Genomic DNA, 18,076 nt, shown 5'->3' on the forward strand with positions numbered 1-18,076 from the left:
TTAGTGTATATATGTCAGTCCCAATGTCCCAATTCATCACACCACCACCACCACCACCCCCGCCGAGGTGGGGTCTTCTAGATGGGAAATTCGAATCCTGCTAGAGCCTGACTCATTCTTGGCATCACTCCTTAAAGTGTCCTTTTCACCTAGGGGATGGTAAGGTTAGCTCTCCATTCCAAAAATCTTCAAAAGACTGGTATAGTTATTAGGTGTTTTTAAATCTAAGGCAGTATTTTTTTTCTTTGTTTTCCCTCCTTCTCTGGTTTCCTAGTGATAGTAAAGTCTCCCTGCAGGCAAAAGCATAGATATCAAAGATTCTTTTCTAAACCCTTTTTTTTTTCTTGCGGTACGCGGGCCTCTCACTGTTGTGGTCTCTCCCGCTGTGGAGCACAGGCTCCGGACGCACAGGCCCAGCGGCCATGGCTCACGGGCCCAGCCGCTCCACGGCATGTGGGGTCCTCCCGGACCGGGGCATGAATCCGTGTCCCCTGCATTGGCAGGCGGACTCTCAACCACTGCGCCACCAGGGAAGCCCTCTAAACCCTTTTTGAAAAATTCAACAGGTGGTCTCAGGTTTGTGTAAATGCCATAGACATTAACCTAAGAAACAAAATTGGAAATATTAAAGCCCTAATTTGTCAAGCTACGGATCTCTGACAGCCTGGCTCTGTCTGTGTCCTGCCTGTTTTCCTTTCTGCTTGGGGTTCTGGCTCATAATAGTGAAGGCAGATTGAAAAGCTTAGTTTAGAATAAAAATGATAATTAACTGGTCTTGATTGAAGTAGGGGGTAGGAGGCGACAGGGAACCAAAGCATCTCTGTCTTAAGTCCTGATGAAACCCGCTTCTCCCCTTCCTCTGGCTTTTTGGAGGAGAGAGGTCTGTTCAGGCATCCTTTCACTCAAGACCCTGGGAATCAGCCAGGTCTGTCATCAATTTCCAGACCCAGCCAGGTGGGGAGAGTGAAACTCTGTACTTCAGTGCAGATCAGGCTGATTGCTGCGTGGGTTACTGCGGGCTTCCAGCCGACTAAATGCCACTTCTGCCTCCAGGCCGTCCTAATGTTGTCCTTCACTTGGTGCAGAGTCTTCTCCAAGGGTGGCCTGCAGATCACAGAACACACATGGTGTGGCTGGTCTGGTAGGGTCTTTGGCTGCTGGGAGTGTCCATGTTGCCTTTTGATAGGGCCCTTGGTGATTTTTCCTAAAGTGTGTATTTGGGTCAGTTCTTGTGGCCTGGTAGGTGACTGGTGATTGAGCCCTTGTCAGCTGAGCTAGGTCGGTGGCCCAGGAGAAAGAAAACCTGGTTCTGATGACAGCTCTTTTATTCCACCTAGAATTTTCGGAGCCCCTTCCAAAGGGAAGCTGCTGTCTCAGCCTGACCTAGTCAAGCTGCTCTTGGAGCTGGGAGACTGCTTGGTTCTGCCAGCCACACTCTCCTCAGACTCCTGTCCACAGAGCCCCTTTCACTAGCTCCTGGTGCCTCTCCAGAACACAGCCTGCCTCTTTCACGACTGTGCCACTGTTAACCCAGGTGCTGGATCTGTCCGTTTCTGCCCTCCCTGTAGCCTGTCCGTAGTCTCAGGATCAGTCTTCCCTGAACGATTTCTTTTTCCCCAAAGCACATTATCTTACCTCTTCCTCTTTTCTTAGAAATTCATAAGAGGACTCTAATAGGCATCTTTCCCAAAACTGGAAAAGAATTCTGGATTATAATTTCACTCTTACCAACACTGTAGTTACAGGCCTTTCTTTCCCTGATTCTCCAAGACAGCCTTCCTTAACATTGTTGTCTTGTCCCTGGCTCCAGCTACGAACCTTTGTCCCAACCAGACTCCCAGCCCCTTCTCTTGCAAAAGCGATCTGCTCTTACAGAGGCAGTGTCTCTGCTCCAAATTTGTCGTGGCCCCACAAAGCTTTTATGTCTACAACCCCAGCCTACATACTTGGTGTGACTCACAGACATCTCAGCCAGACATGAAGCTGGCTTTGGCCTCTCTTTTCTCCCCATATGTCATCTTCAGCATCCACTGTCTCAGCAAGCTGGAGCCATCTTGAACTGCCTGGGGAGTTCTCTTACCCACCAGCAACTCAAGTCTTTTCCATGACAAGATAGCACTAATGGGCTTCCCTGGTGGCACAGTGGTTGAGAGTCCGCCTGCCGATGCAGGGGACACGGGTTCGTGCCCCGGTCCAGGAAGATCCCACATGCCACGGAGCGGCTAAGCCCGTGAGCCATGGCCGCTGAGCCTGCGCGTCCGGAGCCTGTGCTCCGCAGCGGGAGAGGCCACAACAGTGAGAGGCCCGCGTACCGCAAAAAAAAAAAAAAAAAAAAAGATAACACTAATGTTTGACACAGCGAACAGCACCCCATCACAGACCAAGTTGTGTTGGACTCAGAGAGAGCTAGTTGAGGCTGCCTTTTTGGTGTTCCTGTTTCTTCTGATTTCTTGGGTTGTGTGGGTAAATGCCCCATACCTTAAGCCCAGTATTTAAGGGTACCATATAAAATTAAGATGGACATGACTTTGTCCCAAGTTGTCCAAAGCTTCTCCAGTTCTCAATCACCTTCATTTCTGTACTTTAGGCAGGAAATACTATGAACAATATTCAGGTAAGTAAGTTAAGACTCACCCGAGGTCTCCCAGCAGATCAGTGACAAAATGAGCCTTTCTAATTTTCCGATCCAGAGCTCTTTCCTGTAGCTGATTCTTAACCTTTTTTCAATCAAAAACCCCTTTAGAATTCCGACGAAAGCAACATACTCTCTTCCACAGAAGAATATACCGCAAGAACACACATATAATTTTGTAACTCTTTTAAGACCTCAGGTGAAGAATGCAGCTCTAGATCATGTTGAGGCATTTAAGTGGGTCAGGTGACTGATGCAGTGAGAAATGAGAGACGATAAGTGAGAACATGTACATCTTTTTTAACAGTCTCTGAGTGATCTCCGGCCTCGAACGAGGAGAACAAATAAATAGGGAAGTAGAAGCTCAGGGTTGTTGCCTGCTGCCTGGCCCTGTGTGACACAGCTCCCTGGCACACCCATTCCCAAGGGCACATGAGCCAGCCAGCCAGCCAGCTGGGCCAGGATTATAGCCCTCCCTCCAAAACAGGTGGTTGTCTGCCTTTATCTCAGGCACAGGCAGCTTTACCACATTTTGTACTTTCAATCCTGTTCTTGATTTCTCCTCCATTGTCTCAGCCTTGGCACTCTCTCCAAGCACAAAGACAGAGGTAACAAGCTCCTTGGGCATCTCTTGAAGGTATTAAAACCCCACTTGACAGTAGAAAAAAGCCTAAGGAAACACTCCATCTCTCCAGGCACAGAAATTCTTAGGACAGGTGAGGAGACGGACCACTGGCCCTTCCACCCATATACAGAGCCATTTCAGTGGCTGATAGCCTGATCCCCACCCCACCTCCCAGCAGTGAGATGCTCCTTTCTCCTTTGCTTTGCTGTCCGACCCACCACCCCTCCCAAGCTGCTCCTGTGCCTCTGGCTGTCTGCCAGCCCAGCCAACCCGCCCCCCCCCATCAGTAACCAGGGTGGGTATGAAGTGCCAGATTGATGTGAGGGGCTGCTTGCTCACTTCCGTCTCATAGATCAGCCCTACAAACGGCGGGGTGGGGAGGTGCTGGGAAGACCTCTGAGAGTCAGCTCAGAAGACAGAATTCAGAGACTCGTGTCAGAAGAAAAGTAGGCTGGGGGGAATTCCCTGGTGGTCCAGAGGTTAGGACTCGGCGCTTTCACTGCCGAGGAGGGCAGTTCTGTGTGAGAGCGTTTTCACCACCGAGGAAGCCAGGCTGGCTCTTAGCTGTGTTCAGGGAGCCCCAGGGGTCCCCAGCTGTGAGGAGTCACTGAACCAAGCCCAGAAGCACAGCTCACAGAGGCTGTTGAAGGAAGCCAGGAAGGCTGACCCTGACTGGCCTTTCCCATTCTTCTTCACCCCTCTGTGTGTTTGTCTAGCTTCCAGGAAGAACCTAGAGCAAACAGTGGTGACTCATTCATCCTCCCTGAGGTCCAAGGAGGAAGGAGAGGGTTGGGACTGTTCTTTAGCTTACAGATGGAAATAAGCAACACTGAATATTGAACACTCAGAGTTTCAGTAGCCAGAGAGGGTATCTTCAACTCTCTTCCTTGGTACAGTGCCTGGAATTGCAACCAGATCCATGAGCTTGTCGTAGTCGAAGCTGGTCTGACCATAGAAGGTAGAACAAATCATGGCTGGAATTGGACCTCTCAGTGGGGAGCAGAGAGTATTGGGGTCGAGGGGGAGAATGGAACAGCATGTTGATAGCCTCCATCACTCCTGTTCTGTTTGGCAGTTGATATCCTCAGTAAATGGCCAGAGTTCATAGCCTGGAGCTGATGGCACATGCTACCAGATGGAAAGTGTTTGAGGAACTCTTTGACCATCAGCATCATGCTGGCAGTCGCAGCTCAGAGAGTGTGCCTTCAGGTGGCCTTTTCTCTGAGATGGGAAGGAAGGTGCCTGGTCACGCAATACATGGTTTGGTATAGGTTTTGGTGTGAGCAGTTTGTTGTCACTAACCATCCCTGGGTAGCAGGAATTACAGACGAAGGATTTGGCGGCGACCCACATGGTATTGCCACCTGTCAGTAAATCTTGACAAGTTTGTAAATCAGAGACTCCCTGGCAGCTGGCTTCATGTGGAGCCTCATGCAGCCAAGATTTGCTCATCAAAAATTGCAGTGGTGGCTTTGTTTTCTGGGGGCCTCTGCTTTTGTTTCTGGTCATTTGCCTCTTCCCTCACGTAAGGTCTTCTCTCACCTTTGCTCTCCAATGCCCTGTTGTTCTCAGACAACCCTCACAAAAATAGCTGAGTGTCTGGTGACTCAGCTCCCTGTGGTCTCGAGGAGAAACAGCAGCTCGCTGAGATCCAGGAAACATGGCCCGCCACCTCCTGTGCGGCTATGGGAGTGGCGGAGATTCGGGTTGAGGTGTCCTGGCTCAGAGTGCTGACCTCAGTCCTGGCCCCCGGGCTGCCGTGAGAGGCAGCCACCTGACAGCAGGTGTTGTTACCCTGAACTTTAATTCTTTATTGATGTTCTTTCAGAGGGCTCGTCTGAAGATCACACCACATCTGCCCTCTAAGAGGAGTTGGGAGGGGTTTAGTCCAGAACAGGGGGAGGAAGAGTACTTTTGTTTGGCTGTGGCTCTTTCCCACAGGTAAAGCCTAATCCCTAGGATCTTAGTGCCCCTCTAGTGATGGATTTGGGGTCCCAGTGCCTAGGCCCGTTTCCTTTCACCTGAGGTAGCACAGCCTCCTGACATGCACCTGCTCACCGTGCAGGCCCCATCAGGCCCCTGCCCTGTCCAATACTCACATTTAGGAAGGAATCACCTTACATCACCCCCCCACAACTCATCTTTTCCTGGCTGATCCTCACAACCCACTGACTTTCATTTGTTTGCTCTTTATTGAAGAAGTTCTGTCGTTAAAGGAAGGTGACCTCAGCCTCTAGGTTAAAAAACTGGCTTCCGTTGGAGCTTTTCTTAGTCAGCTCAAGACGGGGTGGCTTAATCACCAGAAATTTATTTTCTACCATCTGGAAGCTAGAATTCTGAGATCAGGTGCTGGCATGGTTGAGTTCTGGGGAGGACTCCTTTCCTGGCTTGCAGACAGCCACCTTCTCACTGTGTCCTCACATGATGGAGGAAGAGAATAAGATCTCTCTCTCTCCTTATAAGGCCAGAGTCCTTTTGGGTTAGGGTCCCAGTCTTATGACCTCATTTAACCTTAATTACCTTCTAAAGACCCTATCTCCAGATACAGTCACTTTGGGGGTAGGGTTTCAACATGTGAATTTGGGGGGGATTCAGTCTATAGCAGAGCTCTTCAAGCACATATGCATGCCCCGTCCCTCTTAGGAGCAGAGGTAGCTTTTTTGAGTATCTCCTACAATCTCTACATAGACACTGGAGTTCTCATCAAAGGGCTCAAAGACACCTCTTTCCCAACTCATATCCCTCTTCCTTCACCACCATCAGTGGCACCCCACCCTCAACCATGTGATTGGTGCTAGGTAGCTGTCTTGCATTTTGGGACCCACCACTGGCAGCCAGGCTTGCTGCCTGAGGTGGCACATCAGTATAGAAAGATAAGAGGCCACTGCTTCCCTTCTGGCAGTTTTGCCTGCATGGGGTTGGAAGAAACTGCCTGATACTCCATTGCAGGGAAAGAAGGAACCAGGAAAAGGTTGGCAGCCCAGAGAACTTGATGGATAGAAGCTCTTCTCTCTGCTGTCAGCAGTCCAGCCCATCGCTGCTGGAGTTTCTCTCCTCCCTCCCCCAGGGGAAGTTTGTGAGCCCTCCAGGGTCATCTGCAGCTCTCCCAGTTGCTTGTCCAGCCTCTACCTGGCAAAGGAGCCTCTAGGGCCAGAATAGAAAGAGATGTGGGCCTCTCTGGCTCAGTGGGAGCTTTTTCCTGCTTAGACTTCTGAGCTCCAGGCAAAGTAAATATGTCAAGGTGCCCTCATTTTCCTTTCTCCTGACCCCATGGCTGTAGGGAAGACCCAGTGGTGAGAGCCTGCACTCTCTGTTTCTGAGCACTAAGCACACCCTTTAGATAGGGCTGTCCATGGCACCTGGTGTCTCCAGGGCCATCTTAGCTCCTTTCTCATATGTCTGAAGAACACGCAGAACTCACTGCCTATGACTGGCATGGCTATTTTTTAGCTCATCCTTAGCCCCAAAGAGGAGCCAGTTAGGCTCTGGGGGATGGAAGAGGCTAAAGCCACCACTCCAGGCTTTGGGGCTTTTGGAGATTCGTCTGGTCTTCTCTACACTGAGTATCCTGATGCAGGAATATCTTTGGTCCTGGCCTCAGCCCAGCCCCAGGAGAGAGGAAGGAGGGAATTGCAAGGAGTTCTGGCCATTCCCTATCTAATGTCTTCCACCTTTTCTCCTTCCCAACTGATTTTCAGGGCCTTAAACTCTGGTGTTGAGTACTACTGGGACCAGCTGAATGAGACTGTCTTCACTGTTCACTCCAGCAGCCGAAGCAGTGAGAGGCCTGGGTGAGTTTGTGAAAGAGGAGGCCCGCCCTCCCTTCTGCAACCAGTGGGCTCTGGAGCAGTGCCCTCAGACTGTGCTCCAGGGCTCTGTAGCTGCCCGTCCTCAACCAGAGCAGCTCCTCTTTGATCTGCTTCATGCATTGAGCTTTTGCACGTGATTTCGTTCGAGAAGAGTGTTTCATGGCTAAGAAAGAGAACAGAACCTCTTCCCTCAGAGCCTTGATTTAAGACAAGCTAGGACACCGTCTAGCCCTCTCATTCTGGCGTGGTATCTGGGCGAGCTGCGGTGAGGAGAGAGGAGTGGGACACTGGAGAGGGATGCCCTCCCTAGGAGATTGCTTGTGGGCAGTCTCCCACGTGACCCAGGCCTCAGGGTCCAAGCTGCCCAGAGCTGCAGCCCAGGAACAGACCCTCCCCAGGGGCCAGTGAGAGAGTAGGAACCTGGTACTGATCCTCTCATCACTTAATTCATTAACGAAGACTAGAACATTTTGAGAGAAAGTCCTGGGTCGATGATAAAGCCAAAGCAATCACTGCTTCCTAGAGGAAGTACAGGGCACAGCTGGAGGAGTAATCCCCAGAAGCAGCTACAAATAGGAGCGGCTGGTGACTGTCTTGAAAGTCCTGGGCTCCCTCTGCTGCCAGCTCGAGCTGTCCTGAGGGTCAGTGCCTAGGAAGTGCCCAAGGAAGGGGGTGTATAGCTTGGGGCCTGGGCCCTACTCATTGGCAGCTGGCCCTCCCTGCTTTTAAGAGTCTATTTTCAGAAGACCCCGAAGGAGGATCCCAGAGCAGCTTCACAGGAGTCCTGGTGCTTTTCCTCCAAAGTGGACATTCAGTGAAAGTTCCAAGAATTTAAACTGGAATCTTGTCAGCATATAGTTAGAAGGAAGGAAAAGCTAAAGAGAGAAAGGGCCCTCTTCGGCTGCTCACTCTTTGTCCCGTGGAGCTCAGCTAGTGGCTTCCTGAATCTAAGGAAACGTCTTTTAAGATCAGCCATCTCTACCTCCCCAGAAAGGCCCTCGTTTGAGTGACTGGACCAGCTGGGTTTGTAAAACTGGACGGTTCTGCCGCCTCCTTTCATTGTCCTGGGGTGTGGAGTGATCTGGAGGAGAACACAGGCGAGTTCACTGCCATCGGGAGGCAGCTGCGGGAGCGGGCCTCTCAGCCTGCAGGCCCTGGTCCAGGCTATGCCCTGGGGATTGGCATGGAGCACACGGAGCTGTGTGTGATGTGCTGTCCCCAGCCCTGCCCGACTCCGCTCTGCCTTTCTCTCCGTAGCACCAGCAGAGCCACATGGAGGACAGACAGAGACATGGGCCTGATGAATGCAATTGGGCTGCAGCCCCGGAACCCCACCACCTCAGTGACATCTCAGGGCACCCAGACTCTGGCCCTTCAGCTGCAGAATGCCGAAACACAGACAGAGAGGGAGATCCAGGAGCCGGGGACAGCAGCTTCGGGTCCTGGTGAAGGTAGGAGCCGTGTAACGCTAGAGGGGAAATGAGACCGGGAGAGTGGCGTGGGGTGGGGGCTGGGACCATTCTCACCCCTCCCTGAGGCTCCCGGCCCCTCCACACGGACAGCTGGTGCAGGGCGAGCACCAGTGCCGTCAGGGTGAGTGCCCCTCATGTGGTGGCGCCTCCTCGGGCAGGAAGGTCATTCCCCCGATCTGGGTCACTGCTCCGGCAAGCCGAGCTGCTCTCACAGCTTTGCTCAGTCCCACCAAGGACCCTGACCTCCTTATCCTCTAAAACTTGGAGGACCCAGGGTGTTCTTCCGGAGAGCGAGCACAGAGTCACCTAGATAGAGGAGACTCCCTGCTGTGATCTCTCTTTTCAGAGACACGCACCCCAGGCCTCGGGCTTCCAGGACCACCCCACAGGGTAGCTTGTCTCCCCCTGCCGCCAGCCTGGCAGAGTCGGGACTGCCACAGGTGAGGCCCTCACACACCCGTGCTTCATGGCCATTTTTTTTTTTTTTTAATTGCGGTACACAGGCCTCTCACTGCTGTGGCCTCTCCCGTTGCGGAGCACAGGCTCCGGACGCGCAGGCTCAGCGGCCATGGCTCACGGGCCCAGCCGCTCCACGGCATGTGGGATCCTCCCGGACCGGGGCACAAACCCCTGTCCCCTGCATCGGCAGGCGTACTCTCAATCACTGCGCCACCAGGGAAGCCCGTTCGTGGCCATTTTGACCGCAGTCTGGCGCGCAGTCAGCCCCTTCCTCTCACCTATTGCAGGTGTGGCTCAGCCAGCTCCGCCCTGGCTCTGCACTGGCCTCACACTGCTAAGAACCAATTAGCACTTCCCAGCGGTAGCGCTGGAGCCCCTTCGGAGTGTGTTGGCAGCTGTGTTAAATAGGCTGTTCTCGCTCAGTCACTGTCCTTACCCCCTACCCCAGCCCCTGGCTGCTCCAGGCTCCAGACAAGGCAGCCTCCAAACAGACCCACATTTCCTAGGTCCGTGTTAAGCCATTTGCTCAAGAGAGACCATAAGAGAGGACAGGTGTTTATCAGGCAAGGAGTAACTAATCTGCCTGTGTCACCTCCAGGGAACAGCTTTCCAAATTGCAGCCCCTCAGCAGGGCACTATCCCTGTTGCTGCCATGAACTGACACTTTTTGCAGTTAAGTCCCTTCTTGGTCTGTGGCCCAGGCCACCTCCTACATCTGTTGGGTGGAAACCCCTTGGTGTAGAGGTAGCAGCTGCAGCAGCCCGACACAACTCCGAGCCTCACTGAAGAGGACAGGGCTGGCCAGCCCCAGGCGGAAGTCCTTGTCTGAGGTGGCCCCTCTGCCGCGATCTCATGGCCATTTACTGACTGTCTTCCATGCATCAGCCACTGGGGTTGCAAAGACAGATAGGCCTTGGTCCTTCCCCAAGGAACTGGAAGTCTAGACAGGGAGGCAGGCACCCAGCAGGTAATTGCTTCACACGATAAGGACCTCGGGGCCACAGAGGAGGGGGGGCCAGCTTCCAACTGTGGGGCTCGGGGAAGACTTCTGGAGGAGGTGACCCTGAGCTGAGTCTTCAAGGATAAGTAGGAAAATGTCAGGCAAAGTGGGATGGGGGCAGGGGGCAGGCATTCCTGGCGGAGGGGACAGCAGCTGCAAGGGCATCAAGTTCAAAAACATTACAGTCTGCACCGCCACTCACTAGTGGGCTCTTGTTCGTGGCCTGTCAGCGCATGTTGAGACTGAGGCTGGATGAGCAGGAAGGGCAGATTACAGGGACCTGGGTCAGAAGTGAGGCCTTCAGCCTGAAAGTGAAGTGCAGCAGGGGCTCCCCACTTGAGAAGAAGAGCATCCACCCGTGTTTTCACCTCCCAAAGAAGTCTCTGATATTTCTTGATTAGCATCAGCTGATTCCTGACCTCCAGTCAATGATAAGTTCCTTTCTTCCTGTTTAGGGATGCGGATGATGGGCTGGCAGGAGGAAGGAGGTTCTGTTTTCCAGTTTGAGACCAGAACCTGATTCTCTCCCAGTCTCTCCCTGCAAAGTAGAACAGGTGGTGGAGGGTGAGCCCTTCAGAGGCTAGAGGCACTCTTCAGCAGAGGCAGCAGTTGAATAGGCTGTTCTCTAGAACGGGAGCCTTGGCAGGGTAGTTCAGGATGGCTCGCTGCATCTGTCTGGCCTGGTGAACTTTGCCTGGAGCTCTGGACCTCCAGCTCTGAAAGGGACAGCATCATAGTCCCTTTCAGAAAGCCCCACACCTAGAAAGAAGTATGGGGAGATGTGTGGGGCATTGACCAATGGGTGTGACTGGCCAGCCTCGTCCCTCCTGGGGCCAGGAGCGTTGTTCTGAGGTGCTTACCCCACTGACCACCGTCCGCTACTGCCGCTCTGGTACGGGGAGCAGGAATCAAGAGTCTTCTTGGGCTCAGACTTCCTTCCTGGTCCGCTTTCCCCATCTAGCAGGCAGACACAGCAGCTACACACACAGGCACACACACACACACACACCTGCCTTCTGTCTCCCAGTTGGCAAAACTACTAGAGGAAACCGCTCATCAAGTTGGTTAACTCTTCTGGGCTTAGCTAGAAGGTGGGGCTGGTTGGGGGATACCCCCCTCTCTGTCCCTCCACACACCAGGGCCCAGTCTATCAGTGTGGGCAACCAGCTCGACTTGTGGTGATTACCATTCTGTGGGCTGCCCCTCCCCTAGCCCTTTCCCATTGGTTAGCACTGAAGGGTCCCAGGCTACTCCTCATTTTCATGTTCTATGAGAATTTTATTAAAATCTATTCAGTTCTGTCTAGGACTCCCCAGAAGAGCCCTCCACAGGGGGAATTTGCAGGTGTTGGCTTTTTTACTTGTCCAGCTTTAAAGCTTCCCTACCCTGTCACTCAGAAAGGGAGGGGAGGCATTCCCTGGGCTCACTGTTTGCTCCCAGCTCTGATACAGTGCCTGCCTGGCACACAGTGGGCGCTCAAGAAGTGTGTGGAATGAATGAATTGAGCACAGGCAAGGCCCTGCCCCTGAGCTTGGCTGGGCTGCACTGTTTGGGGAGCCCATGGCTCTGCCTCTGACCCCTGAGAAGGGTTGCCTGGACCTTTTTGTTGTCTGGTGAAGATGACAGACCAGCTGGGCCAGGGAAGAGCAAATGTGAAAAGGGAAGGAAAGGGTGCCCCCTGAGGTCAGCTCCTCCTCTGATGCAATCTGGCTTCCATCTTCTGGGCAGTGAAACCCCCAGAACTGGGCACTATGGGAAGTTCCTGATCCCATTCTGGCCTCTGCATCCAGAACGTACCTTAGAACTTGCCAGGGAAATGATCTCATGTCAACACTAAATCAGTTTACCATTTTTCAGAGACAAAAAGAAATGCTTTTGCTACAGGGAAGGAGACAGCAGAATTAACCCTTGTGGCCGCCACTGCTCCTGGAGCTAATAGCTTGGATCCCTAACCATGGCTGCCACTTCTCTCAGACCCCAGTGTGTTTTCCTCTTGAAGAATGTGCTGGCTGCCTACCTTGGCTCGCAGCCTTGACTTAGAGCTCCCAAGAGACAAGCACAGCTCACAGCTCTCTGGGCTGAAGCTACCTACACGCAGCCCTGAGGAAATCATCTGTGTGTACATTTTAAACTCTTCTATCCCATCTTTTATGAGTACTTACTTTACATCTAGTATTGTATTAGGCATCATGAATCCACAGGTGTTGCAGAGGGAATCCGATTCAGAGATGAAGCCATGTCTCTACCCTCAGAAATAAGTCCAGAAAGGAAACAGACATATAACTGTGTCCCCATAGCAAAAGGGTAACATGTGACCAGTTTTCAGAAGCCACCTTAAGTCTGGAACGCCTGTAGGCAGCCTGGGAGCCCTTTATTCACCCACACATTCGACAGGTAGATGCCAAGTGCAAGCCCGAAGATGAATAAAACTTAGTCTGAGACCGTCAGGAACTTAGAGCCCAGAGGGAGAGAACTCTGACGCAGAGAGGTGTGGGTCACTGTGGGGCTCAGAGCAGGAGCAGCCACTCCCAGCTGGGGACCACGGAAGGCAGGGTGAGGGAGGTGGTACTTGTGTTGGCCCTTGAAAACAAGTGGACTTCGGACGTGGGGAAACGGGCAGGTGTGTGGCAGGTAGAGCAGCCACAGTGTGTGCAGGTAGGGGCGCTGGGCACACGGCAGCGCTGAGTCTCTGGGTTCAGGAAGGGGGATGGTCAGGGAAACAGCTAGGACCTGACCAGAGAGGGCCCTTAAGTGTCACGGTGAGAACCTTAACTACTTGAGGACTCTTGGAGCTGCTGGGTTTTGAACAGAGTATGGACTTAACCAGAACTCAGTGGATCAGAGCTGAATTAGAATGGTAATAACAGCAGCATGGAGGCTGGGTGGAAAGGGGAGAGAGAAGCAAGAAGACCATTTAGGAAGGACAGCCACAGTTGCGGTGAGAGGTGGCCAGGCCCGGAGCCACTGGCACAGTGGGAAAGGACAGGAGGGCCCAGATCTGAGTGCCAGCAGCAGGGCTAGGACCTAACTGTGACAGCTCCCCTAGGGCCCCAAGGCAGACCTGTCCTGCCCCTCGAAGTGATCTACAGGAAAAGAGCTGATAGTTCACCGGGCACAGAGCCCAGCCCACTGAGCTCCAAGGCCAAGCAGGCCGTGGGCCAGCCTACTGCATACCCCAGTCCGGGCTGGGGAGGCCCTCAGTGCATAGCGTTCTTGGAAAACTGTGGCGGTGGCAGTGAGCACAGGGAGGTCCCCATGGGCTCTCTCCAGGTAGCCCTTTTGGCTCACAGAGTAGAAGCTGTGCTGGCACCAAAGCCCTAGGTTGACCTTTCCTCACTGCTGAACAGCTTTTCCCTTGAGAGAAGTACTCTGAGAGCCCTTCAGGTTCTCTTTCCTTCTGCCCTGGGAGTTGGCACTGAGCTGTCTGAGGGGGAAGCACGTAAGGGCAGCTTGCCTTGAGGGGTTGGAGGGGTGTGTGTGTAGAATTTACTAGAAAATCTGGAGAAAAGCAGGCTGGACATAAGTGAGAGCCCAGGCGGAGTCCCTACTCAGTTCTGGGGTGAACTGTCTCACTGAGACCCAGAGGAAGAACTACCAGCACATGCCTGCCAAGCACTCGCAAGGAGGGAGAGATCTAACGGGACTTCGCTGCAGCTAAGCTGCAAAATTGGCTGCCTGGAAATCCAGCTTTGACAAGGTGAGCAGAGAGAAGGCACTGGACAGTGTGGGAGCAAAGAAAGTCTTGCAAAGATAGCTCTTGACAACAAGTACCCCCAAAAAAGTTCAAACCTCACCATCAAAGCTGCCCAAACTGCAGAATCCCAAAGTGGCCAACAGGTAGCCAAAGGAAGCAAATCTGGACATAGTTTGGTAGAGCAGCCCTGGCAGCCTGGGAGCCTTGATCATAGTTGCCCACAGGCTTGGACTGAATGTCTGCCCAGTGGGGGCTGAACACAGGCTGGAGGAAGGTCCCTCAGGGTGGGGCTCTTCCTGCAGAGTCCAGGTTATTCACAACAGCCACCATTGACTGAGCACCCGCTGTGTGTCAGGTGCGTAACGGGCATTATCTCATTCCCTCTGCCCGGCACCATGCAGGCTGGATGTTTCATCCCTCTTTTGCAAGTCAGAAAATTGAGGGGTACTTCCCTGGTGGTCCAGTGATGAAGAATCCGCCTTCCATTGCAGGGGGACACGGGTTCGATCCCTGGTCGGAGAATTGAGATCCCACATGCCATGGGGCAACTAAGCCCTCATGCCACAACTACTGAGCTCGCGTGCCTCAACAAGAGAGCCCGCGTGCCTCAACAAGAAAGCCCGCGCGCCACAACTACAGAGCCCACATGACCTGGAGCCTGCACGCCGCAACTAGAGAGAGAAAACCCGCATGCCACAACTACAGAGAAGCCCGTGCACCACAACTAGAGAAGCCTGCACACCGCAACGAAAGATCCCGCGTGCCTCAACGAAGATCCTGCATGCTGCAGCTAAGACCCAACGCAGCCAAAAAAAGATAAAAGAAAACAGGAATATGGGTGGCAAGGGACTTATCCTAGGTCACACAGCTAGTGAGTGGCAGAACTAAGGTCTGAGCCAAAGCCTTGTCTGCTCACAGACAAGGGAATACTCAGGCTTTTGGGGAAAGAGCAGAACCTTCTCTCTTCCTCCCTAGAGGTGCAGACTGAAGCCTCAGGCTGGGGCAGTTGGCTGCCTCTAGTGAAAAATGAGGGTATCAGGCATCCAGCCCCGGGAGAACAGTATGTGGGAAATAACTTGGAAAAGTTGGTGAGTAAAGTGGGACAAGAGGAGAGGACAAGAGGAGAAGACAGAATGCCTTCCAGGGAACAGTTAAAAATCGTCTTCCTGGTGCGCTTTTAGGAAGTGACATAAACAGAGCAGCAATGAAGAGAGAGAGCACAGCTGTGAAACGGACCAGAGCAGACCGTTTGCCTTCTAGCCACGCCCCGTACGGTGCCCTCGCTTTCCAAAGACCGGGCAGTGCGCCCTGTTCCAGGGCCAGGTCTACCAGGTTACCCGAGACAGGGAGGAGCAGACACAGCCAGCTGTCTGGGCTGCCTGCATTAGCTGCATGACCAGTCTGCCTGTGGTATCCAGAGGGTTAAAACCAGACTCCCAGCTTCTGGTCCAGCCCTGCCTCTTAACCAGCTGAGCAGCCTCGGCCACCTAGGCCTCAGTTTCACCACCTGTAAAACAGAAGTACGAATTATGATTGTTCGGGGAGTCTTACCTAGTTTTCAAGTCCCTGATTTATTCTTTTTTTTTTTAAATATCTTTATTGCAGTGTAATTGCTTTACAATGCTGTGTTAGTTTCTGCTGTTCAACAAAGTGAATCAGCTATATGTATACATATATCCCCATATCCCCTCCCTCTTGAGCCTCCCTCCCACCCTCCCTATCCCACCCCTCTAGGTCATCACAAAGCATCGAGCTGATCTCCCTGTGCTATGTAGCTGCTTCCCACTAGCTATCTGTTTTACATTTGGTAGTGTATATAAGTCCATGCCACTCTCTCACTTCATCCCAGCTTACCCTTCCCCCGCCCGTGTCCTCAAGTCTGGTCTCTACATCTGCATCTTTATTCCTGCCCTGCCACTAGGTTCATCAGTACCATATTTTTAGATTCCATATATGTGCTTTAGCATACGGTATTTGTCTTTCTCTTTCTGACTTCACTCTGTATGACAGACTCTAGGTCCATCCACCTCATTACAAATAGCTCAGTTTCGTTCCTTTTTATGGCTGAGTAATATTCCCTTGTATACATGTGCCACATCTCCTTTATCCATTCGTCTGTCGCCTGACTGATTCTTGAACTGAGGGATCGGCCCTCTTGTTTCTGCTTTGAGCTAGAATCCCCCAGTTCCTACTAGCGGTGGCCTGCCTGACTCAGAGGCCCAGGCCAGCCGTTAATCCCCTCCCTTCTGCTTTGTGCCTTCCAGGTGAGGGCTCGGAGTACGGTGCCAGCGGGGAGGACGCTCTCAGCAGGATCCAGCGGCTGATGGCGGAGGGGGGCATGACGGCCGTGGTGCAGCGGGAGCGGAGCACCACCATGGCCTCCATGGGCGGTTTTGGCAACAACATCATCGTCAGCCACCGTATTCACCGCAGCTCCCAGACGGGCACCGAGCCTGGGGCCTCGCGCGCCCCCTCGCCCCAGCCCTCCACCTCTCGGGGACTGCTCCCGGAAGCTGGGCAGCTGGCAGAGCGAGGCCTGAGCCCACGGACAGCCTCCTGGGACCGGCCTGGTACCCCTGCGCGGGACCCACCCCAGGCAGCCCTGCCCGCCTCCTCCCCCGTCCCCCTTCCCAGCGCTGAGGGACCGGCCCTGCACTGCGACCTCACCAATAACAACCACCTTCCCGATGGCGGGGGCAGCAGCCTGGGGGAGGCTGCGGGCCCCAGTGGGGAGCCACGGAACAGGTAGAGACGTGTGTGCACTGGTGCCTCCCCTCGAACCGCTGAGCAGAAACCGGACCTCACAGCTGACTGGGAACTGTATGCGCAGAAGAGCCGCGGGCTGCGTCAGGAAACGGGAGCGAGAGGGTGGGGGGTCGAGAGGGGGTCTGAGTCAGCCAGCATGAGGCAGTCAAAGGGGCAAGGCTTGCCTCTGGGAACTAGAACCTTCCAGGATCTGGAACCCAGGGGAGCCACAGACTGCTGTGCTCAGTGTGAATGGAGGTGGAAATGGGTATCCCTGCCATGAACCCCCCTTTCTCCTGGAAACAAGGCTCAAGGGACTCAGCCCTGGGCAGAGAGCCCTCAGAAGGGTGAATAGTCTTCCAGATCTGGGCCAAACCATCCTGGACGGTGGCCAGTGGGCCAGCTTCTCCCTGTTCACCTGTAGTGCAGGCAGAGCCACTAGGAGCCCTAGTGCAGGAGGAGCGGCCTGGCTCCCAGAAACCAGCTCCATCTCTGAGCCTTCCAGAGCTTCAGCCTCTCTTGATCATCTTACCCCACAGAGACCACAGTCAGGGGTCAGGCCAGGCCTCTGGATTCCTGAGGACAGGGACTTCCTGCACTTACTGGTGGGGAACAACCATGGAGTGAATGGGGCAGCCTGCTTGCCTGAGACAGGATGGGGTCAAGGGATGGTGGGCAGGTCCTCGCTCAGGAGTGGGGGGTGTAGGCTGGCCAGCCCCCAGTGCTTGTCCACCAAGCTCCTCCTTCCCCACCACCCCCCAAGGCCCTCAGAGCAGCACCTGTGGGTGTCAGTATTAGCTGAGCCTAGGCCAAAGCCAGCCCAAGGCTGGGGGAGGGGATGAGACTCCAGGTCAGAATGTGAGGTCTTGGTCTGTGATTTAAGGTGTTGCATGTGGAATCTTGAACTGTACATGTAGTTCCTAGTGGAGAAATCAAGGCTCTGATTATTTTGTTTTTAGTATGAAAATGTGATTTCTTTTCTGTTTGTAACTCATCATAGAAACATTGTGGTGGGAGGAGAGGGGATAGTCTGACTGCTAATGAGGGAAACACCAAAGATCTACATCATTAAAATGATGACATGCCCCTCACCAGTCTCCTCTCTGTTTGTTTCCATGGGGGTTGGGGCGGGGGTACTGATGGGGGGCCGGGGGAGGACATTGAACTGAGCCGCCCTGGTTCTCCCAGGCACTGTTTCTGGTGCTGCTGTCCTCCTAGGTGGGGAGCCCCGTGATGCCTCAGCAGAAGCCACTCAGGTAAGGGCTGCCACCTCTGCTTCATGCTGCGTCTGTGCCTCCACCTCCTGCTTCCCAGGGGCCTGCTAAGGACTGGAGCAACCTTCACAGTAACAGGTGGGTAGGTAAGAACGATCTAAGGTTGTTCGTTGTGACTGCTTCCTACCCAGGATGATGGGCCTGGAGTGAAGGTGTAACTGGCCAGAAAGCTGGATCCCCTGCAGTCCTGGGAAAGCACCCATAATGGATGTCTGGGTTGGCCAGCAGGGAGCTTGGCCTTATCTACAGGCATCCCCCAAAGATGCCATTTGCTGGCTGCTCAGGTTTCCCTTTACTTTGTGTCAGTACAGCGGCTGAGGGGCATGCTGTAGTCATGGGCCTTGGACGCTTAGTTTTAAGTCAGTC

At 53.5% G+C, this 18,076-nt stretch overlaps 1 protein-coding gene across 5 annotated transcripts in view; it reads left to right on the top strand.

Annotated features, from left to right (window-relative positions):
• AMBRA1 (autophagy and beclin 1 regulator 1) overlaps window positions 1-17,527 on the top strand; it is a gene marked incomplete at its 5' end in the record, with an annotated part of 147,650 nt that extends 130,123 nt beyond the window's left edge. For all 5 annotated transcript variants that reach the window (XM_079707870.1, XM_079707871.1, XM_079707872.1 and 2 more), the window contains 3 exons: window positions 6,956-7,048; window positions 8,324-8,517; window positions 15,956-17,527. In XM_079707870.1, coding sequence (XP_079563996.1) covers window positions 6,956-7,048; window positions 8,324-8,517; window positions 15,956-16,440 — 772 coding nt within the window. In that variant the 3' untranslated portion in view covers window positions 16,441-17,527. The remainder of the gene's footprint in view (window positions 1-6,955; window positions 7,049-8,323; window positions 8,518-15,955) is intronic.
• Window positions 17,528-18,076: the final 549 nt, after the last annotated feature.

This window comes from Hyperoodon ampullatus (assembly GCF_949752795.1).
Source record: "Hyperoodon ampullatus genome assembly, chromosome: 7".
In the NCBI taxonomy this organism is placed as follows: Eukaryota; Metazoa; Chordata; class Mammalia; order Artiodactyla; family Ziphiidae; genus Hyperoodon; species Hyperoodon ampullatus.